General features: G+C 54.5%; 1 protein-coding gene across 2 annotated transcripts in view; it reads left to right on the top strand.

Moving 5' to 3' along the window:
* MYOM2 (myomesin 2) overlaps positions 1 to 17,573 on the top strand; it is a 70,869-nt gene that overhangs the window by 32,857 nt on the left and 20,439 nt on the right. For both annotated transcript variants that reach the window (XM_057697426.1, XM_057697425.1), the window contains exons 15-26: positions 109 to 292; positions 1,029 to 1,203; positions 2,668 to 2,789; positions 4,363 to 4,550; positions 6,354 to 6,480; positions 7,664 to 7,842; positions 9,017 to 9,131; positions 10,218 to 10,374; positions 10,465 to 10,571; positions 12,733 to 12,777; positions 13,361 to 13,497; positions 17,410 to 17,554. In XM_057697426.1, coding sequence (XP_057553409.1) covers positions 109 to 292; positions 1,029 to 1,203; positions 2,668 to 2,789; positions 4,363 to 4,550; positions 6,354 to 6,480; positions 7,664 to 7,842; positions 9,017 to 9,131; positions 10,218 to 10,374; positions 10,465 to 10,571; positions 12,733 to 12,777; positions 13,361 to 13,497; positions 17,410 to 17,554 — 1,681 coding nt within the window. The remainder of the gene's footprint in view (positions 1 to 108; positions 293 to 1,028; positions 1,204 to 2,667; positions 2,790 to 4,362; positions 4,551 to 6,353; positions 6,481 to 7,663; positions 7,843 to 9,016; positions 9,132 to 10,217; positions 10,375 to 10,464; positions 10,572 to 12,732; positions 12,778 to 13,360; positions 13,498 to 17,409; positions 17,555 to 17,573) is intronic.

Consider the following 17,573-nt stretch of genomic DNA (forward strand, 5'->3'; position numbering starts at 1 on the left):
GTGCCGCGGGCGGTGGCCCCCCGCGGTGTCCTGTGGGAGCAGAGCGGGGCGCCCCCGGAGGCGGCGGCGGGTGCGGGGAGCTGGCCCCACGGTGCCCCGTCTTTGCAGTCCGTGGTCGGGAGCGGGAGCTGGCAGCGGGTGAACGCGCAGATGGCCGTGAGGTCGCCGCGATACGCCGTCTTCGATCTTGCCGAGGGGAAGCCCTACGTGTTCCGAGTGCTGTCAGCAAACAAGCACGGCCTGAGCGACCCGTCGGAGATCACCGCCCCCATTCAGGCTCAGGACACCATCGGTGAGTGGGTCCCGCGCGTCACCAAACTGTAGGCCAGGCCACTTACCTGAGCTGATAAAGACATCAGTGCCGCAGGTGAGTTAGAATCCAAATTGCCTTAGAATTCCATTTTACAAGAGATGAAGGGCTCTCTGCCTTGTCTGGTCAACATTCCTTTAAAGTTCCACCTTCTTTTTATGAAGCTGATATATGGGTTAGAAACATTTTTAAGCAACAGCTACTTTTAAACACAAAGGCAGCCCTAAGAGCACCAGCGTTCCTGCCTGTACAGCTTGAATGAAGCCCCTCTCTGACCACGCCCAGCACGGATTAGAGAGATTCTGCCTTGAGGGAGGGGAGAAATCCGTGGTCACATCATGGTGTGGTTTTCAGTCCCCTGCAGAGTCCATCGAATCTGATAGAAGTGTATCCTATTTTCTTTAAATGGGTAATCTCACATACCCAAAGCAATCACTCCGCAGCCAGCAAAGCACGTGTGTCCCCGGAGGAGCTTTGTGGACGGGTCCTGGGGGGCAGGGGCAGGAGATTCCGTGATGAGAGTCCCTTTCTTCGAGAGCTTGGGGACAGAGAGCACAGGGACTGCTGGCACCTCCTGGGTCCCCCTTTCCCTGAGCCGTCCTCCTTGTCCAGCTCTCATCTAAGCCCCAAACTCTGCGGACAAGAGGGCCCGCGGGTCTCTGGCGTATCCCGCAAACTCCGATGCCGCTGAGCCCGTGACCCTGTCTCCTCTGCGCAGTGGTCCCCTCGGCCCCCGGCCGCGTCCTCGCCTCCCGGGACACCAGGACGTCGGTGGTGGTACAGTGGGAGCGGCCCAAGCAGGAGGAGGACCTGCTTGGCTACTACGTGGACTGCAGCGTGGTCGGGTCCAACGTCTGGGAGCCCTGCAACCACAAGCCCATCGGCTACAACAGGTGCTCCCCCCACCCCCCGTCCTGGGCCGGGCATCCCTGCCCCGGAGGAAAGCACAAGAAGCACAACCCCAGAACCCACGGGGCCTTGGGCGCAGGTGCCGCGGCGGGAAGAGCTGTGATGCCCGTGCACGGGCCTGGTTCCCCACCCGCAAGGGGCTGCAGGGCGTAGAGCTGGGGAGCGGGTTCCCACCCCGTGGCTGGAGAGCTTTGTCTGCCGATGGGAGAAAAGCCCCAGAGCGTTGCCTCCGACGTAATCCGTGTTTAAGACGTACCCTGAACCCGAGCATTAAAGTAGCAACCGGGACGGGAAGGGTGTTTTATTTTTCTGTATTGATTTTTCTAACTTTTAAAATTGCTTTGTTCACATAGCTGACAGGCCTCCCCTCCAGCCACCAGCTGCACAAAGCTGGGGAGGGGGTGGAGGGGCCCCTGGCCCTTGTGCGGGGGCGATGGCGGCCGCGTCTGCGTCTGCCGTGGGGTCGAGCGTCTCTCCTCCCGGCGCGGACTCACTCCCTTCTCAGGCCGAGCCTGCAGGAAAGGCCTGGGCGTGTCAGGCTTCCTCCAGGATGTGCGCTTAGGGAAAGAGCTGTCCGCATCGCCACTGCCGACGGGTTATCCTCTATGGTGCCGGCACCCTTCCCTCTTCGCTCTTTAAAAAAGAGTAAATTGGAAAAAGCCGTGGCTAGAAAAGAAGAGACATGACTGACGATAAAGTTAGATGTTACCCACAGCCCACGCCAGCAAATGCAGGAAGAGCTCTCAGAACAAAACACTTCAAATATTCTAGTGCAGGAATTTCGTGAATGGCTGAGAACCATTTGCAGACTCGAAGATAAATACCTCTCGCTCACATTTACTGAGTACTTACCACAAGTAAGGCGGCTGTGCTGAGACGTAGGTACTCTGATCCCCTTTTACAGATGGGAAAACAAAGTCTTTCCGAGGTCGGGTAACTTGACTGAGGACATAAAATCTGTTAGGGGTCCAAGCTGGTCGCAAAGCCGAATCGTAGCCACCGCGGTGGACCTGCCCTCACCAAGTTTTACAGGTGTGGGTTCTTTTAGGTAAGGAGAGGAATCCTACTTTATAACAGAACTTTGATCCGGACAAAATCCAGAAGATTCGGAACTGAAGGGGTAGCCACAGAGAGAGGGGCCTTGACACTGAGGGAGGTCACTCAGGACTTCCGGGCTTCACTCCGCAGCCCGGGGGCCCGCGGGCAGCAGCCGCCCCCACGCCCCGCCCTGGAGTGCAGCTCCCTTCAGCCCTGGTGCCGTGGGGCGATGCTGCCTCACTGTTGGGCCCTTTGGACCCGGCGTGCCAATCGGAATTAATGAAAACTAAAATTGCAGATGGATGTGGGTGGACGTGATGCACCGTAAGGCACTCAAAAAAGTAAACTCCCTTTCAGTCCCAGCGACAGTGGTCATGGCGTGTTCACGCCCCCGGCTCGTTTCTTGGCAGGTTCGTGGTGCACGGCTTGACCACCGGCGAGCAGTACATCTTCCGAGTCAAAGCCGTGAACGCTGTCGGCACGAGCGAGAACTCGCAGGAGTCGGACGCCATAAAAGTCCAGGCCGCCCTCAGTGAGTAACTCGCGTGTGGCTCTGCACCCGTTTTTGTTTCTCCACTGCGTTTTAATTTCTGCATGAATAAACCTTTACTATGCCGTGTGGAGTATTACCGGAGGGGAAACGCGGCTGTAAATTGTTGAACAGGGAACATGCAGTTCTGTAGAAACCTCTCATCATTTGGCTTCTTGTCTTGGAAATGCCAGTGTGAGAGGGAGAAATGATAATATGCTAATAAAATGCAAATTAAAACCAGAAAATATTATTAGAAGTTACATTGGTTTCCAAGCGCACATGCCCACATTAAAATCTATGCTGTAGGGCCTGACCACCTCTTTTCAAAATAGATGCTAAAATAGAATGTCGATGGCCTTTTCAGCTATTCCTAGTTCAAGGAACTTTAATAAATCATTCCAGAGAATCTCAAATGTTTATATGTAACTTTGTGGCTTTGTTCATCAATAGTGATCTTTAAAAATTATTACTTTGATTGCACGGAACAATTTGGGCCCTAACTTGCAGGGATGGGCCCTAGAAAACGTGATCTGTGCAGCTGTGTTTTATAACTGTTGCTCTGGTTATTTCATATAAAATGCACCCCATGACGTAAATGTATTCAGGAAGATTTAGAAACACGATCGCCTCATATACACATTTTGAATCATAGTATTATCTTTTCACGTCTGAGAAAATTGTTTTGCTCTTTAATTATTTTTTTTAGTCTCCGGCTAAATCTAAAAGCATCTTCAGAAATTATGATTCTCTTCTAACACTAAATAAAATAATGTTGCTGGAATTTCCAGGGAATGTCAAATCTGATAATACTTAGGTGGGCAGTGTAGTGAAACACTAATTCTTCTTTTAAGGTCAGATCTCTTAGTTTTTCCCAGGAGGGACTTTCAAACATTACCATGTGCCTCTTCAAGTCATTCCTACTAAGTGAAAACCAATCCTTTACATTTTAATTCTGTGGTAAGACCAGCTCACTCCCGGGTACCTGTATCCAGGATGACGGGATGTGGGTTCCTCAGAGTTGGGTGTGGGGGAAGCAGACACATCCTGTTCAGCCTGTTGGGAAGACATGGTCCATTTCCACATATGGTGGACAAAAGGGAAACTTGAATTCATACCCGTTTGAACTAATGGAAAGTGTCTATAACCATGTGGGAAATTAAGACTCATTGGCCTAAAAATATTGGTCATCCCTGGTAGTGGGAGATGAGGTTGTCGTCCTTCATGGGCGTAGTAAGAAAGCTGCTGTCTCAAGGTTTTCCTTAGAAGGGGGGGGAGTCTGTTATTCACATGTCCTTCGTGGCCCTGGTGGTATTGAAATATTCGGGGATGGATGGATGGGTGGATGTATTGGAAGATGTATTTAGAAACTGCAATAAATATATATGAAAGAAGCTTTTTGAAAACTTATTCTCTTTTAAAGAAGAGACAAGCGAAGATGCTGAGAGGGAGGCCAGGACGGCACAGAGGGTCCAGGCACCTGGGGCCTCTCCCGTCGCTGCCCGTCCCTTGGCCGCGGTAGGTTACAGATGGTTGCGCTCAGAGCCGGGCGACTTTCCCGCTGTGTTTCCTGCAGCCGTCCCGTCCCATCCCTACGGGATCACCCTGCTGAACTGTGACGGCCACTCCATGACCCTGGGCTGGAAGGTGCCCAAGTTCAGCGGCGGCTCACCCATCCTCGGGTACTACATAGACAAGCGCGAGGCTCACCATGAAAACTGGCACGAGGTCAACGCCTCACCGCTCACAGAGAGGATCCTGACGGTGGGTGCTCGTGGACGTGCGGGCTCTTGCCGGGCGATTTCTCCTTTGGGGCAGAGCCCTCCGTTCGCTGTCTCAGAGTTCAAGGACGTTAGGTGATTTGACACAGAAACAAAACTGAAGGAGACGCTTCACCATGGGAACATAGGCTCATGGAAGCGTCTTCTTTCTGAGAAGTGGAGAGGAGGCGGCGCGCCCGGCAGGTGGGCGCTTTGCAGGTGCGGGAGCTGCTGAGGGCGGCGCCTGGCCTCCCCCCCCCACCCCGGAAGCAGGCGTGCTGGTCCCCGTTTCCCGAGGGAGGGGTGTGCTCCAGCCTCCCAGAGGGTCGCTTGCCCACGTGCACGTTACGTCCAGGTGCCGGGAGGAGGCGCGACATGCCTCGGGAGTAAGAAAGACGGGAATCACGTTCCCATCGGACCCGCGGCAGCCCGCAGGCAGTGGCTCCTGCCTCCTGCGCCCCCACCTCGTGAGCCCCCGCACGGGCTTTCCCGTGAGAGAGATAAGGGAGAGTGTTTGCTCACCAGGGTACCTGGGTCGTGATGGCAGCTCACACTGCCACCAGGGCGGCAGGGCCACATACCTGGAGTCCCTTACGCTGTAAAATGAGGGTTTTGTTTTTTTTTTTTTTTTTTGGCGGGGGCGGGGCAGAGGAGGCTCTTGGAAGGTCTAATCTCTGTCTTGCAGAAAATTCTGTGCTAATATCTATATTTACATAATACACATTTATCATGTGTTTTATCGTACATGACACGTTTTGCTGAATTTCAAGCTGGGCGCAACGTTACTGATGTTTTGTCCACGCTTATCCTCGGACACTTTCCCGTGGGCTGTCGGGTCCCAGTCTCCGGAGGACAGGCCCACTCACTCTCCGAGTGCCGGCGCTTCCACGAGGCCCGCCGCCGCCTTGCAGGGGATGTAGCAGTGTGACTGGACGCGCTCTTGCCCTGGGAGCTGGCTTTTCAGAGACCGCGTCACGCAGACGCTGTGTTTGCGCGTGCGGGCGGGTACCAGGCAGGGCTGATGGTTCCGGTCCAGGGCAGGGCCTTCCCTCCGTCCTTTGTGGCACAGACCGGGCTGAACGGGCCCTCAGGGACCTCTTGCGGGGAGGGGACAGGTCACGCCGCCCGGCGGGGACGCGTCCTGTCCTGGGCCCTTGACGCCCCGGTGCAAGTGGCCCGGGAGGAGCCTGCGCCCGAGGGCGGGCCCCCCTCTGCTCTTGCACGGGCCCCTCGTGGCTTCCGTCTCCGAGCCTCGGTTTCCCTCCCTGGGTCATCACGTCACCCCTGCGGGAGGGTGTATGGGGTGGAGGATGTGAACCATGTTGGGGGGAATGTGGTGACGCCCCACGGCTGGCGTGTCCGTAACCTTCCTCCGACGCGTACTCGACTTGCTGACGAGGACCCTCACGCCGGGACTCCACCTGCAAATCACCCACAAATACGCCTGTCCCCTGGTGGACTGTGGGTTGTAATGCGGCTTTTGTTTCACCTATTAGTTTATTTAAAAAAATTGAAGTATAGCTGGTTTACAGTGCTGTGCTAGTTTCAGAGAGACAGCAGTGATTCAGTTATATATATATATATATATATAACTTTTTCAGATTCTTTTCCCTTATAGGTTGTTACAAAATCTGAGTAGAGTTCCCTGTGCTGTGCAGTGGGTCCTCGCTGGCTGTCTGTTTTACATATAGGAGTGTGTGCGTGTAACCCCAAACGCCTAATTCCACCCCCGCCTTCCCCATTGGTAGCCACAAGTTTGTTTTCTGTGTCTGTGGGCTCACCTATAACCTAAACATCTTTGAAACAGGTGGCGGGCTTGACAGAGGGCGCCCTGTACGAGTTCAGAATCGCCGCCACCAACCTGGCAGGGATTGGGCAGCCGTCGGACCCCAGCGGGTTCTTCAAGTGCGAGGCCTGGACGGCGCCGGAGCCGGGTAAGGCGGTCTCTCCTGGATACTCCCCCTGCCGCCCCCACCCCGTGTGTCTGGCCGGAGAGGGGGCCTCCGTGGTGCCAGCCCAGGCCTCAGCAGCCCCCGCAGCCAGCAGGCGTGCGGTCTCTCTGCACGGATTCTGGCCCCAGCGCCACGTGGCAGGCCCGGGCGGAGCTGGGCCTTAGGGGACCCCGCCCTGTGGTCTTGACCGTGGACCCGCAGGCAGGGCAGTCACAAGGGCGGGGTGGTTAGCGCTGAAGGGGGGAGTCACGCACCCCCGGCTGCAGAATGAGCACGGCTCCCGGAGTCGCAGGTGCTGTGGCCGAGGCCGGTCCAGGGCGCACCTGCTCCGGGCGCACGTCTCCCAGGAGGGCGGAGGGAGGCCGGCTCCCGGGAGGAGGGGCGCGCGGGGCCAGAGTGGGGACAGCAGGACGCGGTGAGCTGTGTGCTCACTCAGGTCCCCAGCGCCCAGACCGCGTGGGAGCCTGGGGCCCTGGGTCTAAAATGAACATGGTCAGCAAACCTGCACTTTCTCGGGGCTCCACATTTTACAGCTGTTTTCACAGACGTGCAGGGACCGGGTGTTGGTTTCTCTGCATCCAGTCCCGGGGCCCCTAACGCAACGGCTGGTATGCTCACGTTGTGAACAAAACAAAGCGAGACGAGACAGCAGCCTGAAGTTGAAGCTGAAAAGCTCAAAAATTGAGACAATCTTTCAGTTTTGCGGCCAGATTATATTTCTTTTCCTTTTCTTTTTTTTTGGGGGGGGGGCTGGGGTACTTGTTTTAAAGAAATTAATCTTGTCCCTTAGAAAAGTCAATGGCAGGAAAAGCCATAGAAGCTCCCAGAGGCTCCTGGGGCTCAGAGGGATTCGTGAGGCTGGGGCCCAGGCCCCTCCTGCTGTCAGTGCCCCAGGCCCCTCAGGACCTGGGGGTGGTCCGCTCGCCCCCCGGGGCGGCTGTCACCGGCGGGGCTGGGGTCCCGCGGTGCTGGAGCAGATGAGAGGCTCCCGGTGGTCAGACGCCCTGGGTGACCGTCCTGTGACGCCCGGGTTTCCAGCGCAGCGGGCGGGTGGGGACCGCGGTGTCCTCTCGCACACACCTTCCTCTCTCTGAGACGCACCTGCTGGCCCCGGGCAGGCGTGTGGACGCGTGAACGCGTGCACAGATGCGCCTCGACTTTCCAGGGCCTGCCTACGACCTGACGTTCTGCGAGGTCCGGGACACGTCCCTGGTGCTGCTCTGGAAGGCCCCGGTGTACTCAGGCGGCAGCCCCGTCTCGGGGTACTTTGTGGACTACAAGGAGGAGGACGCCGGGGAGTGGACCACGGTCCACGAGACGGCCACGGCGCATCGCTACCTGAAGGTGCGGACACCCCTCAGGCGTGGCCTCTGGGGAGCCTGTTTCATCCCTGCCAGGGTCTAGCTCGAAGCGCCCAGGGAACGGTGCACGTGACCTAGTATCCCAGCTGCCAGCCGGGGGGTTCAAGGAGGCGCCTGTCCCTCCGCGAACCGGGGAGTCACTGCGTGTGGGGACCGTCTGGACAGCTTTCCTCTCCCTTCTGCCACCGGACACCCCGGACGGTGCTGAGACCCACGGTCACGGGCTGTGTCGATGCGCCTTCCACAGCGATGACTAGAACGACGTCTTTCCATGCCAAGCCCGTGTTTAATTTACTCAGTTCACGTGATCGCTGGTGCACGTCTATCTGACAGACACACACATGTACACGCAGTGTGAACACAGTTGACAGAATTATGATGTGTGTTGTCTCTACCCTTTCTCCAAAGATTTCTGTTTTTAACACTTGCAGTTTACCAGTCACTGGGGTCAGGTTAGTGGTGACAGTGGCCTAGACCCAGAGGCCCACCTGCGCTGGTCAGAGGCTTTCTTCTTGGGGTTGCAGGCTCTGGGGTGTGGTGTGGACGGAGAGGCCACGCCTGAGCGCCCACACGGCTGCACGTGGAGAGAGAGGTGCGTGGGCGGCAGCCTCTGGAAAGCAGTTTGACAACATGAAGCAAGATCAGTGTCTTCTGAACGAACAAAAACTGCTCAGAATCCAGCTAAATGAATTAGTTAGAAAGTAACTAATATATCTTTTATTTTGGGCATCCATGCAGATTACAACATACACCTATAGATGTATAAGAAGAGATGGATTTAATTTTGATATTGCCCCAACGATGGGACATTTTACACAAAATAAAAAATCACATGTAAAATGATATTTGGTCCCATGGAATCATGATAAATAGTAATACCAGATTACGAACTAGATGATACAATTTTAATTCTGCTCTAAAAAATGCAAAAGACAAAGAAGAGAATATATCAAAACAGCAGCAACCCTGCTCATTCTTGCAAAGTGAAGGAAGAGGTCTCCTTTTCCCTCCCATTCGCCCGCCTTCCTCTACGCAGCTATTCCGACTGGAAGAACAGGTTATTTGTAAAAAGAAAGCATGTTTGTAATACAGTGTGACAAAGAATGAAGTTATTTTCATCTGTCTGTTCACATGCGACGTTTCCTCTGTCTTTCAAGGTCTGTGACCTGCACCAAGGGAAAACCTACGTCTTCCGCGTCCGGGCAGTAAATGCAGACGGGGTGGGGAGGCCCTCAGACACGTCGGAGCCAGTGCTCGTGGAGGCCAGGCCAGGTGAGCCTCAGCTGTTGACAGGGAAACCTCACAGCAGGGAGATCTGGAAGGAAGGATGCGTGTGTGTGTGTGTGTGTGTGTGTGTGTGTGTGTGTGCGCTTGTGTGTGCGTGTGAGAGAGAGAGAGAGAGGACAGGCTGATGCATGGACCGTACCCGCCACATTTCTAAAAGGAGTTGGGTTGATGATTGAGGTAAAGGATGTCCTCAAGGACCCGCTGCACCTCCCACCCCGGCCCGCCATCCTGTGCAGCAGGCACACGTGAGGTCATTCCGCGTGGGTGGCAGCAGTAGAACCGGCAGGGATGAGGGTGGTCTTGTATGTTACTGCTGAGTTTTGATCAGAAATCATAAAGCAGTTTGTTGGCAGGTTTCTTGGTTAAAAGTAATAAGACCCAGCTGAGGGGACCTTGGTGGGTCAGCTCGCTGGGGATACGCGGGGAGGAGGGGATGGAACCGGGAGCCGGAAACCACGTTTTCCCCGGATCTCTCCCCTCCCTGGAGGCTGGCTGCGGTGGATACTCCGCCCCTCAGCTCCGTGCTCCTCCGTCCTCCTGGTCGGGAGAGCGTCCGTGTGCACCGGGCTCGGGCCGGCGCATCGCCTCCAATTCTGATTCCTGAGGGACATCTGCTGACTGGCCTGTGTTGGGCCAGGAGTCCACTTGGTCAAAAAGTAACAAACAAACAAACAAATAAACAAACGACTCCCCCACCCCCCAAAGGAAAAAGTGGAGCAAGTAGAGCCCTGGTGTGGGGCAAACAAGTGCTGTAACCAGGCTGCCCTGTCCCCAGGAGCAGTGAGGGGTCAGATTCCGGAGGGGAAAAGGATCCTTATGGCCGGGGTCGGCAGCCCAGAGGGTTTTCTCCAGTGACTGGATGCAGGAAAGGAAGTGGACAGACACGTGGTGACTTAAAACCCAAACCCGATCTTCTCTGCCCTCCATCTGCCCGATGTCCTAGGTGGACCGCAGGCAAAAACTGATGATTCGATGTAAAACGAGCTCTCTGCCTGGGCCACCCCCCTCTCCAAAAAAAGACTTGGAAGGACACGTGTTCCTAAGATGCTCCCTGGGGTTCTCGCTCCGCAGGCACCAAGGAGGTCAGCGCGGGTGTGGATGAAGAAGGCAACATCTACCTGAGCTTCGACTGCCAGGAGATGACTGACGCCTCTCACTTCACGTGGTGCAAATCCTACGAGGACATTGCGGGTGATGAGAGGTTCAAGGTCGAGACCGTGGGGGACCAGTAAGTTCCACGCTGGAGTTGGCCATCGCAACCTCTTAGAAATGCCTACAAACACCACAACTCATGGCCCGGGCTTTCCTTCCCTTTCAGCTCGAAGCTGTACTTTAAGAATCCGGATAAAGAGGACTTGGGGACTTACTCTGTGTCCGTCAGTGACACGGATGGCGTGTCCTCCAGCTTTGTCTTGGATGAGGAAGGTAACACTTGTAGGACACAGGTTTGGGGGTTTTATACCACTTTCAAAGATTGACCCTAATAGAGAAAGGACTTATTTGCTTAGAAAAGGGGTGTGTGTTTGCGGGAGGCTGGGGGTAGGGAATCTTTTTTAAAGCCAAAAATTACTTTGGAAATTACACAGTCTTGAGTTTGTACTCTGTCCACTAAAGAAATCACTGGTCCGGGAGTATTTTATTTATTGCTGTACATATTGCTTTTATAGCCTTCCACTTGTACTTTTAGAGATGAATTTTAGTTATGTTTCATTAGTCTGGCAAGTAGCAAGTAGCATATTAGCAAATAAGTCCGTAAAATGAATGAGAGGCACACAGATGAAAGACTCCTACCTTTCCTCCCAATGTTGAATAATCGAGTGATGGCATGATGAAAGAAAACACATACATGCATACACACACACGCACACATGTGTGTGTATATATTCTTTCATGTGTGTGAAATGATATTTAATTGCCATAGTGAAAATCTCTCGCTCTTTCACAAACAGAAGACTGCAGAAAGACGTGAAGGAAGCCGGCTTATTACGAGCCGGAGAAAAGCAGCCGTCTCTCTTAGGCAGGTCGGCAGGTCTGGTCCCCCAGGCACGGAACCGGCCTCGGGGGAGGGTTCTTCCACTGCCTGCGGTGATGTCTTTTTGTGTCCAACCTTAATCTGCGCCCCCTGCCCGTCAGAGTCAGCTTTACAAGTTTGTGTGGTGATTAGTCAGTGATGGGCGGGGAACGGGACAGAACCCTCAGAACGCCACGCTGGGTCTTTAAAAGCTTCTGAGTCTCTGAGAGCCCTGAGTCAGATGCTTTAAGCTTGATAATCTAACCCTTGCCTTGTCAGCTGGCATCTTGTTTGGCTGAAGCGAAGGGTGTGGCCCCAGGAGAGGAATATAGGAGGGGCGTCTAGGTCGGGTAGGGAGGGGACAGGGTCTGAGGGCTGCAGGCGTGTGCGGGTCCCAGGCAGACGCTGGGTTCGTTGGGGTGAGCCCTTGTGCATTTAGAAGGACCCGCAGGAGAACAGCAGCGGGGCTGCACTGTCTGCTCTCCGGGGTCCCCAGTAAGCTCACGGCTCACAGACAGGGCAGGAAGGGACTGGAATCTGCTCACGTGCCTTTTAAGCTGCCCTTTCCGACCCTATCTCAGTGGTCTTCAGACAGCTTTTTACTTGCAAAACGTCCTTAAAGATTTCTGACTGGTGAAGTACTCCTCTGCTCCATCTGAAAGTTTGCAGATGACATTTTCCCCTTAATTTTAAATCTTTGCAAAGGATGAACATTTCCAGCACACGTTATATTGTGTATGGACCTCAAGTACATTTGATTTATGGACGTTCCTACTGGGAGACCTCATGGGGGGGTGGTCAGCCCTTGTCTTCCAATCAGGCGTCAGGGGAGTTACTTCCGGTCACAGAAAGTCTGTTTCATCGTTCAGTTCAAATAAACAGGTGCAGACAGACCTCTGTGACCATGACCTCATTTCTAAATTCTAATTTTAGAAGGAGGGAAGGAATGAAGGAAGGAAGGAAGGAAAAGGAAAGAAATGGTTTAGAACCTTCAATTTTTCTTAACTTAATCTTGGGACTCTCAGGAGCAATGCATTTTTATTTTTTAAATATATTACTATTATTTAAAGTCATGATGATACACCACAGTGAAATCCTGGGTGGGGGAGAGAGGTGCTGAAACAGGATGCTTTGAAAGCAGGAGGAACATCCCAGATCACCACGTTCTCAGCCAGCCAGACAGATGTCAGGACAGAGCTGACACAGAATTAGAGGATCTGGAAATGGACCCCTTCACATCCCCCTGTGCAAGTCTTCCTCTATTCCAGGAATACAGCTGCCCTGCTCCGCACTCCCCAGGACTTCTGCCTGGGCCAGTTCTAACTGGTCCCCCTAGTAAGTGGGTTATTTAAATAGTGAGGACCCTTAGTCGCAGGCGGCCGCGAATTCACTGGAGGGAGTTCTCAAAGTTAAGGTCATACCCCGTCTCCTTTCACTCCTAGTTCCCATTTCTTTCACAGCCTCAGATTAAACTTGGTGACGTGATGTCAGAGCTCTGCTTTGTTTAGCGTTGCTTTGGCTTAAAACTTCTGAACGTACAGGTCAAGACAGTGATTCTGTTTTCCTTGCTTTTAGAGCTGGAGCGTTTGGTGGCGCTGAGCAATGAGATAAAAAATCCCAGTAAGTGAGCCTGGAGCTCAGAGCGGGATTGCGCTCTGGGGGGGCGTGTTCCTCACCGGGTGCAGCCGTGGAAGCGGGACGGGGCGCCTGGGGAGAGGGTGGCCCGGTTCCGCGCTCGCGCTTACACGCGTGGTTCCACGCTCGCGCTTACACGCGTGTCAACACTTCGCTCAAAACAAGTATTAGCTAATATGTAACGTGTAGCAGTTTTCATTGCATGCAGTGTTTTGGGTTTCAGGTTGAATGTGGCTGTTTAATCCAAGTGAAAACAGTAACAAATGGGATCGTCAGTTACTGGATTACACTGAATTCAGAAAGAATATATCCACCTGTGGGGGCCGGCTGGTCAGGAAAGCAGCCCACGCACGTGGGAGCTCACGGGGCGTGGGGGCTTTGAACGCAGGGCCAGGCTGACTCGAGTTTTATTTCTTGGCTGTGGTTTTCATAATCCAGTTCAGTTCTCCAGGGTTTCACATTCTCAAAAACCTTAATAATGAGGATGGATAGTTTCCTGCCATATGCGGCTATTCTTTCTCAGAAGGATTCATGCATTATTGACTTGTGATTTCTTTTCTTCCTGCAGCAATTCCTCTGAAGTCAGAATTAGCTTATGAGATTTTTGATAAGGGCCAGGTCCGCTTCTGGCTGCAGGCCGAGCACTTATCACCAGACGCCAGCTACCGCTTCATCATTAATGACAGAGAAGTCGGGGACAGCGAGGTGAGTTCATGTGCGCGTGGCCCCTGGCTCTGGAGACGGCCGGGTATTACTCGGGAAGGTCCGTTCCTAAAAGTCAGTATCCTGGGTTTGTTTTCATCCCTTTTCGAGCCATAGACGTTGGGGTGTAGAAGGCTGACAAGGTGAATGAGAGATGGCTGATTCTTTCCACGTTCAGAGATTTGGTCAGAGTTAGATATGAGATCAGGAGGTCTTTAAATTCAGGACTTGGCATTAAAAAATGACAAACTCTGCTTTAGAGACGTTGAGCTTGGTGTTATGAAAAGGGTCGGGTGACGTGAGGTGGGGGTCTCCTCAATGGCTCAGTTCACTCGTTCGTGATAACGGTTTTGAAGGCGTATATTTTGCCCTGGTGTGAGCCGTGCCTCCCTAAGCCCCCTCCCACGGAGAGCTCCCCGTGGAAGGCGTCGCCTGGGAAGCTCGTTTCCGCCCCTCCCCTGAGCTGTCAGGCCGCCCCCATGGCACGGCAGATCCGCTGCGGTACAGACGCTTTGCCCTTCTTCTACTTTTAATCGTATAGAATGAAACGTCCACATCTGACGAGGGCTCCGTTTTTGCCTGTGAAACGTGTTTCCATATATGTGCTCTTGTCTAATTATTGCAGCACAGCTGGGAACCCAGGCAAAAGACGACCTATTTGCTCGGCCTTCGTTGTTCAGGGGTGCCCTTGGGGCCGCTCACATCCCACCATGCTTACCTCCTCTGCTCTCTTTTCCCTTGATACCCAACGCGTCCTGTCTATTTAGCAATCCTACGAAGTCCTAAGTGCCTCGACGGCTTGTCTGCTGCACGAATACTTACAGGATGGCTGGGACGTAGGGATCTCTTGTGCCGGGGGGGCAGCCCTCTTACTCTCCCTCTGAGCGGGGCTCCTCCTCCCTCGTCTGGCCTGTGTCTGATGGGTTTTAAGGAAAGCTTAGTTAGATGAACGTGTCTCAGGAAGACATCGTGCGTGGACAAAGATGATGTGAGTTTTCGTACCCAGTCCGTCTTCCCCATGAGCAGGATGACATCCTCGAGGAGCTGTACAAGTTGGGAAGCAGGCTGCTACGTAGAACGTGTGCCGTTTCCTCCCGGCTGCAAGAGAGCCACGGCGCGGATGCCGGGCGTGGACGAGCATCGCGAGATCGAGGAAGCTGGAGACATTCTCCTTGAGCACAGAGCATGCGACAGGAGGCAGCGGATGTAGTGTAATCGCACTTTGTGTGTAGAACATCTTCTATTAACATGTCCCCCCTGCTGAGGCGAGCGTGCTTTAAAAACGGGGGTCTCTGCCCCGCGGCTCATCTTTGGAATCCGGCTGTGCTACGTCACTTCCTAATCAGCAATCCACGGGTGACTTTTCCACGTGGAGACGGATGCTCCTCTGTGAAAGCCACACAAAAGCCTGCATTTGTGGCCCCCGTAGCATCCTGAATGTCGTCTTGCTGCATGATGGCAATCGCCGGAAGCCTCATTCTTTCCTCAAACCTGCCCAGACCCTGCGGCGCAGAAGCAGAGAGAACGGAGAAGACGGTGGGTTGTTAAGAATCTGGCTGGTGAGCGTGGTCCCTTCTCACGTCTCGGACCTAATGAGAGTAGGTCCCCAGAGGCCGCTACTCACAGAGGGGAGGGGGCGAACGTCCTGCGGGATCAGAGCAGCGCCCTCGTCTCGTCAACTTGAAATCTGCTCCCCGTGTTCAAAAACAAATACTCAAAACTACAGAGGAACTCAAGGGCCCTGGCAAGGTACGCCCGCCAGGGCCTCCCTAGTCCAGCCCCGAGAAGCACCTGCGTCTGCGGGGAGGAGGCTTTGTCCCCCGGCGCTTCCTGTGGTCCGTCCCGCCTCCGGACGTGACCCCTCTCTCCAAAAGTAACCGAGCTCTGGCTTTCTTGGGCATTTCTCTCTGTCTCTCACTTTATATACACCGGTGTCCCATCGAGAAAAAACTCTGTGATGTTATACAGGTACACAGTGTATGCTTTCCTTATTTGAAACAATATTGGAATTTCCAATTTCGAGGTGATTTTTTTTATGTTTGCTGGAAGTCACCCGGATGGGCAGGGGTGGGCTTTATTCTGTTAAAACGTGAGAGTCATATTTGATCAAACAGAACCTGAGCCATCAGGTGAACCCTTGGGAACCTCAGACAGACATCCTCCTTCCCCACGGGTGGCAGCATCTATCCTGCAAATTGTGTTTGATTGACCGCCGCAGCCGCAAGAATGAGATGTAAACTTGCTCTCCTGGAGGTTATCCCGGAGTTGAAGAAATACAGCTTCAATCAGAGAATGAGATAGAAAAATGACAGAATGAAGAGCGTGTCAACACAGGACAGCGAGCGCTGATTCAGAGAAGGCGGGGCTGTGGAGAGGCTGGAGTAGGTAGGGGAGGTTGCGGATTCCTGGAGTCTCCTTCGGAGGCAGAATTTGGGGAATGGACCTCAGGAGAAGTGTGCGCTGCAGCCTGCACGCGGCGAGAGCTGGCACGGTGGTGGGGCGGCCGGGGCGCTGGGGAGGGCGGGCTGACCCGGGGAGCGCCACAGGGCATCCTGGAGATACAGCTGGATTAAACCGGAGGGGTCGGAAGACAGAGGCTCCTCCTCCCACATCAGGAGGGAGAATTTAGAAACGATGCCCGCCGCTGAGGGAAATGGGCCTGCAGGTGCTGAACAGAGGTACTGTTTTGCTAATATTCATCTCGGTCTCTTGTGACACTGGCATTTGGAATCCAAAATATAAATGTCACCTGAAAGAGAAAGAAGAGCGTTGTGAAAATAGATACACACGCTCTGTCGGGAAAGGGCTGATCCTACGCCTCTTCTCTTCGTTCTCTCCAGTATTCCCACCACGGGGAGGGCTGCAGAAGGAGGGCGGTTTCTAGGGGAGGCTGTGGACCTCCCTCCTGCTCCTCCGGCTGACTGGCGGCTGAGGGCCACAGGTCCGCAGCGGCGACTCTGCTCAGCTGGGACGGGTCCTCATTCAGGCTGGGACGCCTTTGCTTAAATCCCAGCTGGGCTCCTCTGAACGGGGGCAGACCGCCTGCGGAAAATGTCCCCGGCACACATTGTCCGCTGTCGTGCTCTTGTTCATTCTGGGCGTGGGAGGGCGGGGTGATCCAGGCCTGGGGAGGCAGCCCCCCTGACGCTGCGCGTGGCGTTCCTGGGGCGAGCCCGGGTCCCGGCGCCCCTGTGCTGCCCTTTCCCTGCATGGCGGCTGCATGGAGGACGCGTCAGCCTCTTGGACGTGCTCCTTCCGACCCCTGACCCCTGCTCGATTGCAGAGATCGTCTCTGGGGGTGGAATGAAACACGGTCCATCAGCGACCACACCTCAGTCTCTGCAGCTCATCGCAGGCGATGGGAGCGGAGTCTGAAGGAGACGAGAGCCCTGGACGGGCGGCACCGGGAAAGGGGCCCCGTCAGAGGCTGCCCGGACGGACGGGGAGGCAGGGCCTGGGCACCTTCTACCCTGGTGCTGGGGGGGGTGTTGAGGGAGGGGCGACCAGGCGTGAAGCCTGTGGGTCCCAGGGTCCCCGGGACTGAAGCCCTCGAGGCTGTGGAGATGGTTGTGTTGTGGCCTGCGGTTTCGTGGCCAGACGTGTCCAAGCGCTCCCTGTGCTACGTCCCCACACGTGGACTTATCACACGTCAGGCGCCCGTCCCGGGCAGTGTGTGGAGTTTCTGCTGGATTCCTGCTGTGTAGGTCGCTCCCCATGCAGACCTGGGGCTTCAGCACCGGATGCCCACTGGATCTTTGCCTCACCAAGAGCTTCAGTGGGAGAAATCTCCTTCTGTGTGTGTTTTGGGTACCGTAATCCCTTAAGATACACAGTCGACGCAAGTCTGAGATGCCAGAGGGAACCGGGAGGAGGGAGCTTCAGGGTGGGATTGTGTCCTCCCCTCTGTGCCCCCAGGCACACAGAATCAAGTGTGACAAGTCCACTGGCCTGATCGAGATGGTGATGGACCGGTTTACCATCGACAACGAAGGCACCTACACTGTGCAGATTCAGGACGGGAAAGCCAAAAGCCAGTCTTCTCTGGTTCTCATTGGAGACGGTACCCGATGTTTTCATGT

The sequence above is a fragment of the Hippopotamus amphibius genome, chromosome 10 (assembly GCF_030028045.1).
Source record: "Hippopotamus amphibius kiboko isolate mHipAmp2 chromosome 10, mHipAmp2.hap2, whole genome shotgun sequence".
In the NCBI taxonomy this organism is placed as follows: Eukaryota; Metazoa; Chordata; class Mammalia; order Artiodactyla; family Hippopotamidae; genus Hippopotamus; species Hippopotamus amphibius.